This window comes from Marmota flaviventris, chromosome 2, assembly GCF_047511675.1.
Source record: "Marmota flaviventris isolate mMarFla1 chromosome 2, mMarFla1.hap1, whole genome shotgun sequence".
Lineage (NCBI taxonomy): Eukaryota > Metazoa > Chordata > Mammalia > Rodentia > Sciuridae > Marmota > Marmota flaviventris.
The window spans coordinates 91,669,543-91,688,953 of record NC_092499.1 but is presented as its reverse complement, the minus strand read 5'-3'; the positions used below and the strand labels follow the sequence as shown (position 1 = coordinate 91,688,953).

The 19,411-nt window shown below is 34.1% G+C and overlaps 1 protein-coding gene across 2 annotated transcripts in view; it reads left to right on the top strand.

Annotated features, from left to right (window-relative positions):
* The window catches only part of Ubr1 (ubiquitin protein ligase E3 component n-recognin 1), a 143,308-nt gene that overhangs the window by 49,288 nt on the left and 74,609 nt on the right, over nt 1-19,411 (top strand). For both annotated transcript variants that reach the window (XM_071608165.1, XM_027926017.2), the window contains exons 7-14: nt 5,098-5,160; nt 5,460-5,583; nt 6,100-6,207; nt 7,072-7,160; nt 9,408-9,506; nt 10,638-10,795; nt 15,910-16,009; nt 16,636-16,764. In XM_071608165.1, coding sequence (XP_071464266.1) covers nt 5,098-5,160; nt 5,460-5,583; nt 6,100-6,207; nt 7,072-7,160; nt 9,408-9,506; nt 10,638-10,795; nt 15,910-16,009; nt 16,636-16,764 — 870 coding nt within the window. The remainder of the gene's footprint in view (nt 1-5,097; nt 5,161-5,459; nt 5,584-6,099; nt 6,208-7,071; nt 7,161-9,407; nt 9,507-10,637; nt 10,796-15,909; nt 16,010-16,635; nt 16,765-19,411) is intronic.

Below are 19,411 nucleotides of genomic sequence, written 5' to 3'. Positions count from 1 at the left end.
TAAAGTGCCCCTGTTTCAATCTGTGGTTCCAAACCAAACAAACAAAAAACTTTAATTTTCATGTGAATCCTACTAGGATTTTATTAAAAATGTAGATTCTTATTTAGTGGATTTAATGTGGTGTAGGCAGTTTTTCATTTCTAACTAGTTCTTGGTGTTTTAATGGCTGCCAATGCAAGGATCATATTTCAACTAGTGTGTACTTTCTCCAGCATTTCTCTCCTGTATAAATAATTTTCTTTGCTCAAGGGCTAAAGAGACCAGTTTCACTGATATTATCTGCATATAGACATAAACTGAGTTTTCTCCTATATTTTGAATGGTCTTTAGTTTAGGCATAGTCACGGAATATAATAATTCTATGTTAATGGTTAATTGGCCTCAGGTCAATTGTATTTCCAGATTAAATATTTTTTATACTCTGTGGTTGGTTGATTCTGAAATCAGATTTATTTTAAGGAAGTGAAGAGCCTAAGAATTTGAGTGGGTTTGAGGAGGAATGGTGAAATGTATATTTATTTACAGTTAAGAAGATTGAGAAAAAGAGATTGGTCAGGCAGTCTTGAAAGAAGACAAGAAAGGTGAAAATTTAGGAAGCAAGAGAAGAATGAAAGGAGAAAAGGTGGCTGAGAAAATAAGAGGTGGTTGGGAAAGAGTAGCTATAAAAGAAAGAATAGAAGAAGACGAAAGAAAACAGTGAAGTGATTCATTTAACAAATATTTTCTAGTCCTACACAGTGATATCAGGTTATGCCAGGTTTTAGTGCCCTTATTAATATTGTTACACTGTGTTTTTAGGTTATAGAAGGAGCAATAAAGGTTGGTCAGGCTGATGATTTTCAACTACTATTTGAACAAGGGAAAGTCTACTTGGATTTTCACAATAGTTACAAAATGTATATATATGCCCTATCTTTTTCAGAAAGCTTGAAAGGAACTCACAAAGGCTTAACAAATACTCTTTCAATACTCTTCTTTTTTTAAATATTTTTTTTAGCTGTTGATAGAACTTTATTTATTTGTATGTGGTGCTGAGAATCGAACCCAGTGCCTCACACATGTAGGCAAGTGCTCCACCACTGAGCTACAAACTTAGCCCTCAATACCCTTCTTCTTTTTTTAAAAAAAAAAGTTTTTAAGTTGTAGATGGACAAATAACTTTATTTTATTGATTTATTTTTATGTGGTCCTGAGGATTGAACCCAGGCCTCCCACGTGAGAGGCAAGCATTCTACCTCTGAGTCACAATCCCAGCACCATCAGTACTCTTCTTAAGGGAAAAAAAAATGTTTTGTTTTTGTCCTTATAGGTATTTGTTTACTGATAAAGTGAGTATTAACATACAAGAAAGAAAAAAAGTTGAAACAACTGAAATTGCCTACCCCTGTATTGAGAATACAGTATCCCTATCCAGTGGTCCTCTAACTACTGCTTGAATACTTAGAGAGTTTGGTTCTGTTGAACAACACATTCATAGAAGAATTTATTTCCATGTTCAGTCAAAATCTGTCTCCATGTAAACTAACTCCCAAAAGACCTTTTGTTTTCAGATGGCAGCCCATGAAGTAGTTTAGTAAATCTATAATTTCATATTTACTATTTCTGCTTTCTTCTTCTTTTTTTGGCTGTTTATCTTGTGATAATAAGCTCAGTCTGGTCAAACTTTCCTTCTCTTCATCTGCTTTCCTTGGATAAATGTCACCTTGTCAAAGACTCTCTTAAAATATGGTACTCAGTCAGTTCACTAAATATTTATACAGTCTTTTTTTTTTATTAGTTGCTCAAAACATTACAATGATCTTGACATATCATATATCATACATTTGATTCAAATGGGGTATGAATTCTTATTTTTCCCACGTGTACAGATTGCAGGATTACATTGGTTATACAGTCACGTTTATACATACTGCCATACTAGCGTCTGTTGTATTCTGCTGCCTTTCTGTTGTATTCTGCTGCCCTTAATATTTATACAGTCTTTAGAGGAAATATAAAGATGAGTCAGATTGTTCTCTGCCTTCAGAAGATCATTCTCTGTCATTCTTATGAAAGAAACATTCAAAAAGATTTTAAAGATGCAATGATGCTCTTTCCCAATTCACATTTTGCCATCTTACATACAAAATTAACATTGCAGATTGTAAGAGAAAATCTTGGTGAATATTGTAAATATCAGGGTGTATTATTCCTGTAGAATTACTGTGAGCTAGCATGATCCTAGGACTCTAAGAAGTAGGTAACCCCATGAGATGAGTTGGCTTGGGAAGGTATGGACCTGGAATTTGTTCGTTTTCAAATGTAATGGAAAGATCTAGGTCTTCCAGTGTCTTTGTCTTATTTATCCCTTTTCCTACCACCATTTCCTCCTCCCATTCCCCCCCCCCAACAATTAAAAAAAAAATTCATTGATAAGGAAAAATAAAACATGAGATAAGGTAGGCATATAAAACTAAAAAAAAAAAAAAAGTTGGCCAGATAGGCTGTATTGCAATTAGTCTGTTTTATAAATCTGTAAAGATGTATAGTTGTACATGTATATACCTATTATAATTAGTTGAAAAGGTTTTTTTGTTTGTTTGTTTTTGGCCAGCCCAAGCCTACTAAATTAAAAAGATGGGAAAAGGGGACTGGGTCTGTAGCTCAGTGGTAAAGCACTTGCCTTGTATATGTGAGGTACTGGGTTTGATCCTCAGCATTGCATAAAAATAAATAAAGATACTGTGTGTTTATCTGCAACTAAATAACATATATATATATATATATATATATATATATATATATATATATATATATAAAATCTAGAGACTAGTATCAACATTATTTAAAAAAAAAAAAAAAAGATGGGAAAAGGAGGGGAAAGAAATGCCCATGTATTGCACTAGGGTCATAGCTCAGTGGTAGAGTGCTGCCTAGCATGTGTGAGGCACTGGATTCGATTCTCAGCACCACAAACAAACAGATAAATAAATAAATAAATATCCATCCATCCATTCATTGAAGGAGAAAGAAGAAGAAAGAAATGCCCATGTATTTAAAAAAATCTGGGGCTGGGAATGTGGCTCAAGCGGTAGCGCGCTCGCCTGGCATGCGTGTGGCCCGGGTTCGATCCTCAGCACCACATACAAAGATGTTGTGTCCGCCGAAAACTAAAAAATAAATATTAAAAAGTTCTCTCTCTCTCTCAAAAAAAAAAATCTGCCTTTCTTCAAATGATATACTTCCATCTTCACCTCCCCCCCATTATTTTGTCATTTAAAAAAATGTAATGATGACAAAATCCACATAACATAAAATTTACTGTTTAACCTTTTTTATGTATACAATACTGTGGTGTTAATTGTGTGCACATCATTGTGCAACACATCTCTTAAGAACATTTTTATCTTATAACGGTAAAACTCTGTATCCACTGAACAATGCTCCTACAAGTCCCTGGCAGACACCATTCTACTCTAAGAATTTGACAGTTTTAGATTTATAATTGGGATCATGCAGTGTTTGTGTTTTTGTGTTTTGGTTTATTTCACTTAGCATAATGCCCTCAAAGCTCATTCATATTGTAGCATACGACAATATTTCTTTCCTTTTTTAGGCTGATTAATATTCCATTGTATACATGTACCCCATTTTGCTCATACATTGATGGACACAGATTATTTCCACTTTTTGGCTTTTGTAATAATGCTTTTATGAACATGATCATACAAATATTGGTTTGAGCCTTTACTTCCAGTTCTTTGGGTTATATATCCAGAAATGGAATTACTAGATCAAATGGGAATTTTATGTTTAAGTGTTTGAGGAACTGCCATACTTTTTTCCACAGCAACTGTACGGTTTTATATTTCTTCTAGCAGTGTACATGTATGCTTTAGTTTATCTACATCCTTGCCAACATCTGTTATTTTTTGTTTTGTTGATAAGGAGCCATGGCAACCTGTTGCATGTGAAATATTCCCAGTGTCCCTGTTTATTTTGAGATCCACTGCTTTAGGTTATTTTGTTTATTCTTTTTAAAATAAATTTCATATAACTTTGTTTTTTGTGCATTTTTTTTTCATTGTCATGGCAGCCTTAACTGGTGTAATTGACACTTTAATATATTTGGGTAGGTTTTTTTTGTTGTTGTTTTTTGTTTGTTTGTTTGGTGTATTGTTTTTTGTACCCAGTATTGAACCCAGGGGCGCTTAACCACTGAGCCATGTCCCCAGCCCTTTTTATATTTATTTTGAGACATGGTCTCACTAAGTTGCTTAGAGCCTCACTAAATTGCTGAGGTTGGCTTTGAACTTGTGATCCTCCTGCCTTAGCCTCCAGAGCCATTGGGATTACAGGCGTGCATCACCATGCCTAGCGTCTGTTCTTACCACATATACTAAGGAGCTGAAGAAGGAATATTGTAAGATGGTTAGAAGTATGTACTGTGGAAATGGACTGCCTGTAATTGATATCTGGATCTACCATTTATTAACTTTTGGATTTGAAGAGAAAGTACTTAATCTTTCTGTGTCTTGGTGTTCTCGCTAAAATAGGGATACCTTCCTTATAAGATGATTATAAAGGTTAAATGAGGAAGATAGTGCTTTCTGATCCTTTTCACATGGCACATATAGAAAATGGTAAAATTTTATAGGTAAATAAAAGATTGAGTTACCAGGAACTCCTATATAGACCTTATTTAGCTCACTCCAGGGGTGGAGGAATCATTAGCCCATTCACACCATTAATGGATGACAAGTATATTAATAGAATCTATGTTGAAAAGCTCTAAATTCATTCATGAAAATATGAATTTATTTATTTACAACTTATAGTAGGAGTTTAGTAAACCTAAGTTATTATTACCTGATAAAAATAGGAAATACACTATAATAAGTAAAGAACTAGCCAGCACACTAAATTATAGAATTCTCTTTTGGAGGTTCAGATGCTTCAAAAAGGTATTAAGCATGTATTATGTATTATCCTAGAATCTTGAACTTTTAGTCCGCCAATTACTTAGAATTGACAGCTCATTAGATCTGTGGGCAATATATTACATATGGATTGTGGTTATCATTCCACTACCTAATTCTCATTTTTGTCTATAATTAGGGTCGTCGGGCTGTTAAAGCAGGTGCTTATGCCACTTGCCAGGAAGCAAAAGAAGATATAAAGGTAACTTTCTGAATGAGAAACCGAGACTGATAATCAAGACTTTTAAGAGGACTATACACATTTATAAGAGCCCAAGTAGGACAAGTAGAATGACTATATTGTTGAAGTGGTTTGATATTGTTGAAGTGGTTTGACACCTAAGTAAAGATAGGATCAGGATGCTTAGACTCAGAAATTTGGTAATGGCATGGGTATATGGTGATGATGATGATTATTATTTTAAAGAATAGATTGTTTAGCTGAAAGCAAAATTTACATACTAGCTTTTTTTTTTTTTTCAATGTACCTTTTATTTGTAGAGCCATTCAGAAAATGTCTCTCAACATCCACTTCATGTAGAAGTACTGCACTCTGAGGTTATGGCTCATCAGAAATTTGCTTTGCGTCTTGGTTCCTGGATGAACAAAATTATGAGCTATTCAAGTAAGCATGCAGACTGTTTTTTCTTATTTCTAATAAACTGTTGAGTTTTTATAACCATAAATTTTTAAATGTCATTAGGTTTAAAATAATTTTTTTTGTCAAGTATCTGTTTTTATTGTCAGGATTACACTTCAAATGCATAAATAATATATTTTAAATGCATAATATAAAATAATATTGTTTATTGGCTTTCAAGTTTTTGATGATGGCAGAATTATTTTTGACATCAAGCATAGGAGGATTAATGTTAGTCTTTCATATATTATTATAGGAAATGTACTTTTACGGAGAAATCAAAAATAAAAATTGGGCTGGGGATGTGGCTCAAGCGGTAGCGTGCTTGCCTGGCATGCGTGCGGCCCGGGTTCGATCCTCAGCACCACATACAAACAAAGATGTTGTGTCTGCCGAAAACTAAAAAATAAACATTAAAAAATTCTCTCTCTCTCCCCCTCCCTCTCCTCTCTCTCTTTAAAAAATAAATAAATAAATATATCTGACTTCTTTTATTTACAGGTGACTTTAGGCAAATCTTTTGCCAAGCATGCCTTAAAGAAGAACCTGGCTCTGAGAATCCATGTCTCATTAGCAGGTTGATGCTTTGGGATGCAAAGCTTTACAAAGGTAAATAGACCTTTGCTTTTGCTACTTATATGAAGGTATATTTATCCAATTTGTATTTGTGTTGAAACTAAGGATGTTGCCTTTTAATTACAGTACCTTTTCATTTAATCAGGGCCAGTTTTTTAAAAGTGGGTATATATTTTCATGTAATAATGTGTTTATTACAGCTATGTGCTGCAGTCTGGCTGGGCACAATTCAGGAGCCACTTGTCAAAAGAAACGAACTTTATTTTTAGAACCACACAGGCCAAACAAAACAGCTCCTCAGGAAAAACCTTCAGAGCCCAACTGCCACTACCGGCTTCCCACAAGCCTCTCAACCTCCCCCACTCCTCCTGCTCTTGAGGCCATTGGCTGGGTTGCGTGGGCGGAGCCAAAAAAAGTCCCCCAATGAGCAGCTCCCTAGTCTGAAAGGGCGGGGGAAACAGCCCAATGAGCATCACGGCAGAGGAGCCAATCAGCTAGAAGTTGCTGGGGCCGCTGTGGGCCCCTTCGGCTGTGGCTCTCAACAGCTATGTTTTCATTTCAAAAATCTCAATTAACAAAAAGTAAAGGATGAGAGAAAGGGTAAGGTGAAGGAAAAGTACAAAGTAAGAGTAGTTCTGAGTGAAAATGAATGAAAAAATTGAAAGGATAAAGTAAGATGAGGTGGTGGAAGAAGTGCAGAAAAAGAAAATGCAGTATATGGTTGTATTTTAAATTTTACTATATTAGTACCACTTCAATAAATGCTATTTATAATTGTCCTTGAAGGCTATTAACATGTGAAATATTTTTGTAATATTTTCTCACTTCTAATGGATGGAATAATTTGCTTTCATTTTGCTGATATCCTCTTATCTCCTGACTCCAAATGATCTATAGGTGCCCGTAAGATCCTTCACGAATTGATCTTTAGCAGTTTTTTTATGGAGATGGACTACAAAAAACTCTTTGCCATGGAATTTGTGAAGGTAATTGCTTTTTATATATAGAAATCAATAAACAGAAGTAGAAGTTTTATAAATGACTAAGAGAAGCAAAGGAATAATTATGTTTCAAAAGAATTGAATTTTTTGATTAATTTCTTTGTCAAAAGTTTAATATTTTATGTTAAATAAATATTTTTACAGATGGCACTTGGTAGTATAGAAACAGCAGAACAGGAGATAGGTTTGGAAAATGACGAAAGAGCCAAGCAAAGGGCAGTTATCACATTCACACATTTGTTTTTTTTTTTGTTGTTTTTTTTTTTTTTAGTTGTAGTTGGACACAATACCTCTATTTTATTTATTTATTTTTATATGGTGCTGAAGATCGAACCAAGGACCTTGCACATGCTGGGCGAGTGCTCTACCACTGAACCACAACCCCAGTCCCACACATTTGTTCTTTTTGGTCATTTATTTGCTATTAGTAAAATTTGTAACGAGTAGCAGTAATTAATTGAAGGAAATGGCAGGAAAGATATGCATACTAAAGGCAGCAGAAATTAAATGGCAAAAGTTATCCTTACCTGAGGCTAAAACAAACTTAAAACTTAGAGCTTTTTAAGTTGCTTGATATATATCCTTTTTTGGGGGGGGTTGGTGGTGCCGGGAATTGAACTCAGGGGAACTCAACCACTGAACCACATCCCCAGACCTTTGTTGTGTTTTATTTAGAGACAAGGTTTCACTGAGTTACTTACTGGCTGTTGCTTGGCTAGCTTTGAACACGTGATCCTCCTGCCTCAGCCTCCAGATCTGCTGGGATTACAGGTGTACACTACTACACCTGGCATGTTATATATATCCCTTATATTGTTATATATTTTTGTCTATCTTGCAAGTTAGATTGTAGGGTTACACAGAGCAGGGACTTTGAATTTTCTACTTTGCCTTATACAAAAATATACAATAAATATTTGTTGATGTCTTCTGATTTTAAGTTGCAGACAGTTCTATAAAGCTTAGGATATGGCAGAGATAGGACCCAGAATGGAATTGGAAGCAGAGAGGAAAATAATTGTTATTAGGCAAATAATAATGAGATGAGATACCTGTGTTATATGGATTTTATAAGCATATTGTAACATTTGATGCATGTGTTAATCTTGGGAAGCAATGGTAACTGAAGATGGAAAAACTGTACTTATAAAACTCTTTAGAGATAGAATGTTGGACTGTATGTGTGCTCTGGAATGAAATTTATTTTCTTTCTTTTTTTCATTCTTTCTTTCCTGGGGATTGAACCCAAGGCCTCATGCATGCTAGACAAGGACTGTACTACTGAGCTACATCCCTAGCTGAAATTATATTTTCTTATATAAAAGATAATCTGTCAATTTATTTATTTATTATTTATTTTTAAATTTATTTTTAATTTTTTTTTAATCTGTCAATTTAGATGATATATTGTTGGTACAGCATTTAATCTCTTAAATTCTGTGGGAATTCTGGGAGGTAAAATTAAATATCTTAAGTTTGGTAACCAATTCTGTGCTTAGACATACTAGATGCTCAATATACAGCTATGTCTGTTATTTGTTCTAATATGTCGGGGTTGATTTCCAGTTCATTTGCATAAGGATAAAAAGTTTAAAAGTTGGCATGCATTCCATTTAAGGCTAGGTTGAATCTAATTTGTCGGTTTTCTGGATCATATCAGTTGTTAAATACTTTGAATGTATCCCCTGTCCTATACCATTGGAGTAGAAAGTATTCAAGATTGCTCCATCCGGACATGGTGGCACACGCCTGTAATCCCAGCTGCTTTGGAGGCTGAGGCAGGAGGAACGCAAGTTCAAAGCTAACCATAGCAACTTAGAGAGGCCCTAAGCAACTTAAGCAAGACCCTGTCCCAAAATAAAATATATATTTAAAAAAATAAAGATTGCCCCAGATTCTGCTTGGAGAAAGGATAAACTGCACAATTTATTGCTCTCCTCCATCATTTTCACCTGTGCTTTTTGTTTTGTTTTTATTTTAGCAGATCTTCTAACTCTACTAGTAGTTTGGGTAACTGAATTAATATTTAGTCTTTTTTTATTTTCTAGTATATTTTTGTTGACCATGCCATATCTTGCCTCAATAAGTAGGAAGTATATTTGTCATATTCTGGATAGAGACATTCTTGCAGCACTTATTAATTTGAGATTTAAATTTTAAAACCTTTTTTAAATTGAGATTTTTAAAGTTTTTTGTTAGTAACTTTGAATTGACTCCATTTATATTTTTCAGTATTATAAACAACTGCAGAAAGAATATATCAGTGATGATCATGACAGGAGTATCTCTGTAACTGCACTCTCAGTTCAGATGTTTACTGTTCCTACTCTGGTATGTATCAGTTATTTGTGTGTGTGTCTGTGTGTACATACTTTTTTGCAGGATTTCTGATAAACCTTGTTTTGTTTTAAGAATTTCACTTAATATCGAACTAAATATCATAATGACTAAGGTGGGCTAATTCCATTTGGAAAATTGACTGCTATTTCAGTGTTATTCATTTGTATATTTAGTGGTACCCAAGGACCAAGTAACTGGGCATTACTCTAGTCCAAATGTTCTGATCTCTGCGGATAACATCCACAACTTATTTCTCACTTTCTCACTTTCTAGAGCAACTTAGGAGACTGTCATTTCAATACCAAAACTTTCCTTTTCTTTTTACAGGTTTTTTTATATTTTACTCTGTTTTTATTCTTCATTTATTCTTTAGTTTACCTTATGGAATAAGGTAAAACTAAAAAGGGAGAGAGTGTGCCTGTCACACATATGTGTAAGATAATGCTACATAGTTCTGGAGGACAATGGATGATTCTGCTTCCTTTTTGTGCTACTACTTTTCCTGTTTCTTCAGGGTAGTTTGATTAATTCTTGCTTCTTTCCCTTTTCAAAGAGCCAGAGAAAAGTATAGGAAAAAGAAATTAAACTGGGAATGAGGAGAGGCTATTCTAGAGTAGAAGTCATGAAAGATTTTTGTTATGGTTTTCCCGTTATGTGATTACTGAAGATGAATTATTAGATAACTTGTTTAAAGGCTGGGAGTGTGCAACCAAGTGTTTTCTAGTTACTGAGGAGTAGGAGATTAGGGGATTTTTACTTTTTTTTCTTCCTAGTACTGGTGATTGACTACAGGGACACTCTACCACTGAGCTGCATCCCCAGCCCCTTTTATTTTATTTGGAGAAAGTTTTGCTAAGTTGTAAAGACTGGCCTTGAACTTGCAGTCCTCCTGTCTCAAATCTCCCAAATTGCTGGGATTACAGCAGTGCACCACCATTCCTAGCAAGGATTCTTAAGTTTAACTAACTTTTCATTAGTTGCTATTCTGTAAAACTAAGGACTGTGGTTAATGCTTAGTAAACTTTTTTTTTTTAATTACTGACCAAACCAAGTTAATGAATAAATTAAGTCCATGCTACTATGACTTCATTCTAAAGATAATATTCTTGAAATATTCTGCAGGCTCGACATCTTATTGAAGAACAGAATGTTATCTCTGTCATTACTGAAACTCTGCTAGAAGTTTTACCTGAGTACTTGGACAGGAACAATAAATTCAACTTCCAGGGTTATAGCCAGGACAAATTGGGAAGAGTATATGCAGTAATATGTGACCTAAAGTAAGTTGTGAGTCAAAAGGTGAGGGCACCTGTTAAACACAGTGTGCTTATTTACTCTGTCTTATAAGTAAATCTTTGATCCTTCTGATTATCCAGGATTGTCTTTATAATGATGGCAAGTTCAAAGGACTCTTACTGCTTCATGTTAATACAGTTGGCCCACCTTATCCATGGGTTCCACATCTGTTTATTCAACTACTCTCAAATAGAAAATACTCAAAACATAAGAGTCTGTACTAAATATGTACACTTTTTTTCTTATTCTTTAAACAGTACAGTATAACAAGTATTTGCAACACATTTACATTGTATTAGATATTAGATAATCTAGAGATGATTTAAAGTATATGGGAGAATGTAGATATGTATAGATAAGTTCTGTGCAAATACTGTGCCATTTTATATATACTGTGTTGGGGACTGGAACCAATCCCCCACTAATATCAAGGGATGTCTGTAAATGTCTTCAGTACAGGCTCCCCCCACCCCCTTAGTGCTAGGGATTAAACTCAGGACCTCATGTTTGTTAGTCAAGAGCTCTACCACTGAACTAAATTCATAGCTCTAGTAAACCAGTAAAGCCTATATATATATATATATTAGTTGTAGATGGACACAATACCTTTATTTAGTATTTTTTATGTGGTGCTGGGCATCAAACCCAGTGCCTCACATGTGCTAGGCAAGCACTCTACCACTGGGCACAACCCCAGCCCAAAGCCTTCTTTTTGAGTTTAAAATCAGGTAAATAAGGTATTGAAAATCTCCTGCCACAGGTACTTGGCGTCTCCTGAGGTCACCAAATGAATCTCCATTGTAATTACCACATCTTTTACTTACTTCCATTCACATATTTTGTGGTTCTGTCCCACTTGTATAGTCTCTTTGTACAGCCTCATATTGCTAAGGATCTGTTGACTTTTTAACTCCCCTTTTCATACACACACACACACACACACACACACACACATTAGAAAGCTAGGCATAGTGGCACTTGCCTATAATCCCAGTGATTTGGGAGCCTGAAGCAATAGGATCACAAATTCTAGGCTAGCCTGGGCAACTTAGTGAGACCTTCTCTCATTATGAAAAGACTGGGGATATAGCCCTGTTGTAAAGCTCCCCTAGGTTTCATCTCCAGTACTGCCAAAAAGAAAAGAAGACTAGATTAGAACAAAATATATTTTATTTAATTTGCCATTGAAAAAAAAAAAAAAAAAAAACTCCATGTTGGGGTTATAGCTCAGTGGTAAAGTGGTTCCTCGTATGAGGCCCTGGGTTCAATCTCCAGAACTACAGAAAATAATAATAAAATAAAATTGGCAAATTAAAAAAAAAAGAGCTCCAAGGCATATATGATTATTTATTTCTAGTCCCAAGGATGGAAGAATTCCAATTTTATCTACCTCTAGTGACCATTCAGGGTATAGAGGGATAGGAAAAAAGGCCTTCTAATTCAACTTCAAAATAATTTAGTCTATTTTAAAAATAAGCCTTGGGAGTTTACCTCTGTGTAGAGCACTTGCCTAGCATGCACAAGGCCCTAGTTTCCATCCCCAGCACTGTAAAACAAAAATATAAAACAAAGAACAAAGTACAGATTTCTGTAACTTTGAAGTATATCCTTGATATTACTGAAGGAAATTCTTCAAAACCTTTTAACATTCCTCAATTTCAAAACACAATTATGGCATATAAACTTTTCTTTAAAATTGTTAAGTTTGCACACATTGGTAGATGAATTTAGTAGTGAATCAGCATATGAACTTTGTGATTCAAATTTGTTTCATAGCCAAATTATGCAAAGCATATAAACTAAAACTGATGGCTGAACTTAAAAGTTATCTTCATGAAGTCAGTGAATAACCTTGGTCTGCTTTACTGGGGAGGCGGGAGTGGGACTTGGTCCTGTGACTCTGACTACCATGAAAAAGTCTCATAACTGTGTTTAGAGAGAACAAACATATTTTGAGTACCTAGTCAACAGATAACTGTGTAATTCATTCTTATAAGGATCCTGTAAAATTTATTTGAAACTCCTGTGTGCTAAAGAGCTTTGCTTATTTTACCTTATTTTAATGTAACATTTTTTATAAAGCAGGTAAGGTAATCTTGATTTGAAGATCATATTTATTTTCCTAATTCATGAAACTAGTAAGTGGCAGAACTGGAATTTGGGCTTAACCACTATTTATCTGTAAAACTCCTATTCATTTCACTATAGTATGTAGCCTCAGAGGATACATAAAAAATCCCCAACCATACCTATTCTGAAACCTGGCTTAAAACACCAGTGAGTAATATCCTTTGTTTAGCAAATGATTATTAAAGCCCATTTTGTAGAAATTTTGCAGCCATGTCTTATTCTATGTATGTTTTTATTTTCTACTTCTTTCCGAAATCTTTTAAACCAGTTTAATCTACAAACACTTAATTTAGTTTTCAGAATAAAGTCTAAATTTTTCCAGAATTTATAGTTTTCCATAGTCTAGCCATATACTCTACTTATCTGATTATGCCTTACCATGATATACATTTGTTGGTAGTAATAGATATTCTGTTTATTCTGCCTCAGGAAATTTTCATTCTCTCAAAATAGTGCATTCCAATTTTGGATAGCACCTTTCACCTTTTAGACAGCTTATTGTACATTGAATTCTGTCTTTTTGTAGCTTTCATTGTCTGGTTCTAGTTTTCCCTTAATCCATTTACTTGTTTTTCCAGAATTTCTTCTTTTATTACAATAGTACATATTAATTATACAAAATAATGAATTTCTTTGTCACATATTCATACACACATATAACATACTTTGATCCTTTTTCCACTTAGAACAAAATCATCTCTTGTTTAACTTAAATATTTAAAGACAGCATTCATGTCTGCCAAATTTTTTCTAGGTTAAGTTGTAAATGTTTTTTTAATTGTTCCTATTTCATGGTATTTAAATTTTCTTCTAAATTGTTTGTCCATCTCTTCTAAACCTGTTCCAGTTGAATATATACCATTTATATGCAAAAAAAAAAAAAAGAACATAGTACTCCAACTGAGGTCTGTCTAGAAAAGCATAAAAGGGAGGGATTACTACTTCTCTCATTTTAGTTAATATGCCTCTGTTAATTTAGTCACTTTATGGACAGTATCTAATGGATTATTTGGTTTCTCAGTTGCTAATGCACTATGGAAATGAAACTTAGAAAAGAGAAGTCATTGAACCTTGGTTTTACTAGGGAATCCTTACACTTTTATTACTGTAACCTATTCCTTTGTTCCATTTCTCAAAAATGCAACAAGCTCTCAAACCAGATCATTCCATTATTTTCCCAATCTTTTACCCTCTTTCCCATTGCTTTTGCCACCTATTTTTATATACTGGCTTGGCTTGGCTTGGCTTTTCTTCCCCTTCCCCTTCCCCTTCTTCCTGCCTTTGGCATCTTTACTTGGTAGGTAAACTACAGAGGTCAGGTATGAATTATGTGAGAAACTAAAAATGTAAATTCTCCTCTACTCTAGATCAGTGCTTCTTGAATTTTAATGAGCACTGATTATCTTAAGGACCTTGTTAAAATGCAGATCCTTTATTTAGTAGGTCTGATTAGAGCACAAGAGCTTGCATTTCTAAAAAGTACCCCGGTAATGATTGCTGCTGTTTTATGGACTACATATTGAGTTACAATAATATAAAAAACAACAAGACCTTGATGACGTTTGTTTATTGTGACAGATTTTAAGCTTTAGTCCTTTTTACCTTTATTTTAAAAGAAAGATTTAGATGGTAATTAGCAAATTTCAGTTATTTCTTTGATAAGGTCCTGATGATTATCTTTAATGCATAGTCATCATAGTAATGAATATCCAAAGAATGGGAAAAATTAAACCACAATCCTGGTTTTATAGTTTCTACATCTGTTGTCTTATGTTTTATGTTCCTATATTACTTCCTTTGTACCTTTTTTTTTAAGCATTTATGTTTAGATTACAGTGTCCACTATATGTGTTTTCCTCACTACTTTGAACTTTAAGGGCAGGATGTGTCTTGCTCATGTTTATATTTACAGTACTTGGTATATATAACAAAAATGTATTTTGATTGAGTACAAAATAATTTTTAATAATTGTTAATGATTGCTTCCTGAGAAGTCATTTGGTGATAAACATCATTCTTATTTGATATGAAACCAATTTTAACTAAAAGAAATAGTGATCTTGTAAACTGTAGGCTAAAATATGTCTATTTATTCATTTATTTTTTGGTACTGGGCATTGAACCCAGGGGTGATAAACCACTGAGCCATATCCCCAGCCCATTTTTTGTTTTTTAATTTTGAGACAGGGTCTCGCTAAGTTGCTTAGGGCCTCACTTATTTGCTGAGGCTGACCTTGAACTTGCAGTCCTCCTGCCTCAGCTGCCTTATCCGCTGGGATTATATTTTGTTTTTTATATTATTGTTACTCAACATGCCCTGCTGTTTATTTTTTGAAACTAGTAGATTCTGATGTGCAAACCATGATGACATAGGTGCTTAGATCCTTCTTCCTGGTTCTGAGTTCTCAAAAACTGTAGGTAGGAAATCTTTTCCAAATTTTCTAAGCCTAAAAGTTTTTTGCTGGCCCTTTGGATGATGGGTATGAAGAATCCTAGGAAATCTATACTGTTTGTCATTTGTCCAGAGTTGGCTGTGGTAAGCTAGGTTGGTCTGAGGCCCACTTAATCAGGCTAACCTTGGAGGGCATGATGTATGGAGAAGTCAGGCCTAGCTTTAATATCTGCCTCTTGTAGGGCATTCCCACATTTCACTGACTATATATAAAATAAACAGATTATTCTAGCTCTGCTTAGAGCTTCTAATGATTGTAAGAAATTAGAATGCATAATTTTTTTATATTCATTTTTTAGGTGTAGATGGACACAACACAATGCCTTTATTTTTATGTGGTGCTGTGGATTGAACTCGGGTCCCGCCCAAGCTACGCGAGCGCTCTACCACTGAGCCACAATCCCAGCCCTAGAATGCATAATTTTGAGAAGTCAACATTATCTGTAATCCTGAAAACCTTAAAATTACTTCAAAATAGAGAAGTGAAATATTTCTTTTTCTTTTGAAATGATATAGATATATCCTGATCAGCAAGCCTACGATATGGACGGAAAGATTAAGAATGCAGTTCCTTGAAGGTTTTCGATCTTTTTTGAAAATTCTTACCTGTATGCAGGTATGATACTTATTCTGTACACCATAAGAGAATTTTATTTTAAAAAATATAATCTCAATTGTCTTCTTCTTTTTCATCTTCTCATTCTCCTTTAGTAAACTGTTGTCTTTTTATATGAGAGAAAAATTTTATAGCAAACTAGTATAAAATTTAAACACTGATTCACTTTAACACATCTTTCTATATATCTTAGTAACTTAGTTATTATACACCTTAATAATAATTTTTGTTTACTACTGCTACTATTATTAATGTTTATTGAATGTTTACCATATGATAAATGTATAATAAGCACTTTACATGCATTATCTCTTTTGAGCCTTATAGCAATCTTATGAAGTAGTTGCTATTATTATTCTCAATTTGTATATAAGGAATTAAGGGGTTAATAATAATTTGCTTAGGGATCCCAAAAAGAAATCCCAGACAGAGCTGGTATTTGCATTCAAATGTTATACTTCTGAGCTGTACCTCTGAGAGCTGGGATTTGATCTGATGTATTGTGACCTAGTATAACAACCATGTGAAAATACTTTAGCATATATGTACACGAATCCCAACAATTTTATATTTTGCCAGTAGAAAAGCAAAGAAAAAGGGTTATATGTTGACTAACCTTCTTACAGGGAATGGAAGAAATCAGAAGACAGGTTGGGCAACATATTGAAGTAGATCCTGATTGGGAGGCTGCCATTGCTATACAGATGCAATTGAAGAATATTTTACTCATGTTCCAAGAGTGGTGTGCTTGTGATGTAAGTAAGATTTGTTAGTAAGATTGGTGTCTTTTAAGTACTCTAATAATTCTTTTTTTTTTTTTAAATTATTTATTCTATTTCTTATACATGACAGCAGAATGCATGTCAATTCATAGTACACATATAGAGCACAGTTTTTCGTGTCTCTGGCTGTACACACAGTAGAGGCTCACCATTTCTGTCTTCGTACATGTACTTAGGGTAATGATGACCATCTCATAACACTATCTTTCCTACCCTGTGCCTTCTCCCTTCCCCTCCCTCTCCTTTGCCCTATCTAAAGTTTCTACATTCCTCCCATGTACCCCCATTATGAACCAGCATCCACATATCAGAGAAAACATTTGGCCTTTGGTTTTTTGGGATTAGCTTACTTCACTTAGCATAATATTCTAGTAGTTCTTAATAGTATAGATTTATGTTGTAGCTTCCTTGATGTAAATTTTTGTTATTTAATAAATAATAAATCTCTTAGATATTTAAATTTGTCTTATTAAATTTGGGAGGAAAATTCAGTTTTTTACACTTGATTAGAAAATGTATCCTGGGTGGTTTTGCTTATTTTGGAGAATTGCAGGGTTTAATAATGTATATCTTTATTTCATACATATTTATTTATTTATTATTAGTGATAATGATAATTAGGACCACATAGACTTTTTTAAAATTTTTTTTTGAGAGAGAAAGAGAGAGAGAATTTTTTAATATTTATTTTTTAGTTTTCGGCGGACACAGCATCTTTGTTTGTATGTGGTGCCGAGGATCGAACCCGGGCTGCACGCACGCCAGGCGAGCGCGCTACCGCTTGAGCCACATCCCCAGCCCCCACATAGACTTTAAATATTTCAAGAATGGATAGAGGTGAATATTTTATTCAATTAAGAGCTTTGTTACATGTGTTAAACCATTCATAAAATTAATTTCAAGGGCTGGGGTTGTGGCTCAGTGGTAGAGCTCTTGCCTTGCACACATGAGGCACTGGGTTCGATCCTCAGCACCACATAAAAATGAATGAATAAAATAAAGATATTGTGTCCATCTACAACTAAAAATGTTTTTTAAAAATTAATTTCAAAATATATTAATGTAGTTTCTTAAGCAATAATTTTAGAGCATAACCTTCTTTATTGATTGATTGATTTTTTGCAATACTAGGGATTGACAGGGCCTCACACATAACTAGGCAAGCACTATCTCACTGATCTACATCCCCACCCCCATAACTCTTTAAACACACAATACTACTTCAGATTCCCTTTGGGGAAGATGACTCATTTTTTTCTTTTCTGAGAAAATTAACATTATTTCAATCAAATTCCATTGTCTCTTCCATTTTCTCTGTTTTGTCATCATCATCTATTTGTTGACTAAATTTATCTGTGTCTTTACTATTGGTCTCTGAGTCTTTTTTTTCTCTCATTTCTAAAACCAATGCATCTACCTAGGCTCTTGGTTCTAGTTTATATTACTTTTTCCTGGAGTTTGCCTCCTCATTTGTCTCCACTTGTATTTTCCTTCTGCTTATTCTCTCACCATTATGAGATAGTTGCACAATTATTGGGAAATGAGGTCAAGGTGTGTGTTGTTCATATTCATATATCTCAAACCTTCTGAAGTTATCTAATTTACCATTCTTCACTCATTATATCCTAGTATTCATCTGATTCAGGCCTTACAACTGTGTTTAGAAAAAAACTCCTAAAAGATCCATTTAGTAATCCAATTTAGAGATTTTTTTTCTTGGTCCCATCTTCCTTGAATTATCTGTATCATTGTATTCAGTTAAGTACCTTAGTCTTTTTAAATTTTTCTTTCCTTCTGATTTTCACAAGACTGTACTGTCCTAATATTTTATTAACATTTACCGATTTTAGTCAATGACTGCTTTTCTCCAGTTCCTTCTGCCTGCTAAGAATACTGAGGCATTCCCCAGTATTCTCTTATAGATCTTTATTTAAATTCTTATAGGAATGATTTTTCCCAAACTATAGTATCACTTTTATTTGCCATATATTCCTTAGATTGTATATTTGTATTTCTTATATTTTAAACTCTGAATATCTTTTTTTTCACATTTTTATTAATGCATTATAGTTGTAAGTAATGATGGGGTTTGTTAAATATTCATACATGCACACAGTATAACAATATAATTTGTCCACTATCACTCCCCAGCACTCCCCCTGCCCAATCCCCACCTCTTACCTCCTGGTCCATTTCCTCTGCTGGACTCCCTTTTATTTTCATGAGATCTCTGACACCCCCCTGCCCCCCACTTTCTCTGACACCCGCCTGCCCCCCACTTTCTTTTTCCTCTCTAGCTTCCACATATGAAAGAAAACATACAACCCTTGACCTTCTGATCAAATTCAGAATTTTATCTTAAAACTGATTTGTCATCATTTTCTTCCACTTGCAATTTGCATTTTCTCTTTTTGACTTTCCTTATTTTATTAATGATATTACTATTAATACAGTCATCATCCATACAGGAAATTTCAGAGTCATTGTATTCTGTGTGTTTGACGTTATCAGATGTTTTGACAAGAAAAATGTTCTGGGTTCATGCAAGATTGGGGAATTTGGAGTTGAACAGAATGAGAGAATCTTTTAAAGTTACTTTAAACTTCTCAAATAGAATTGA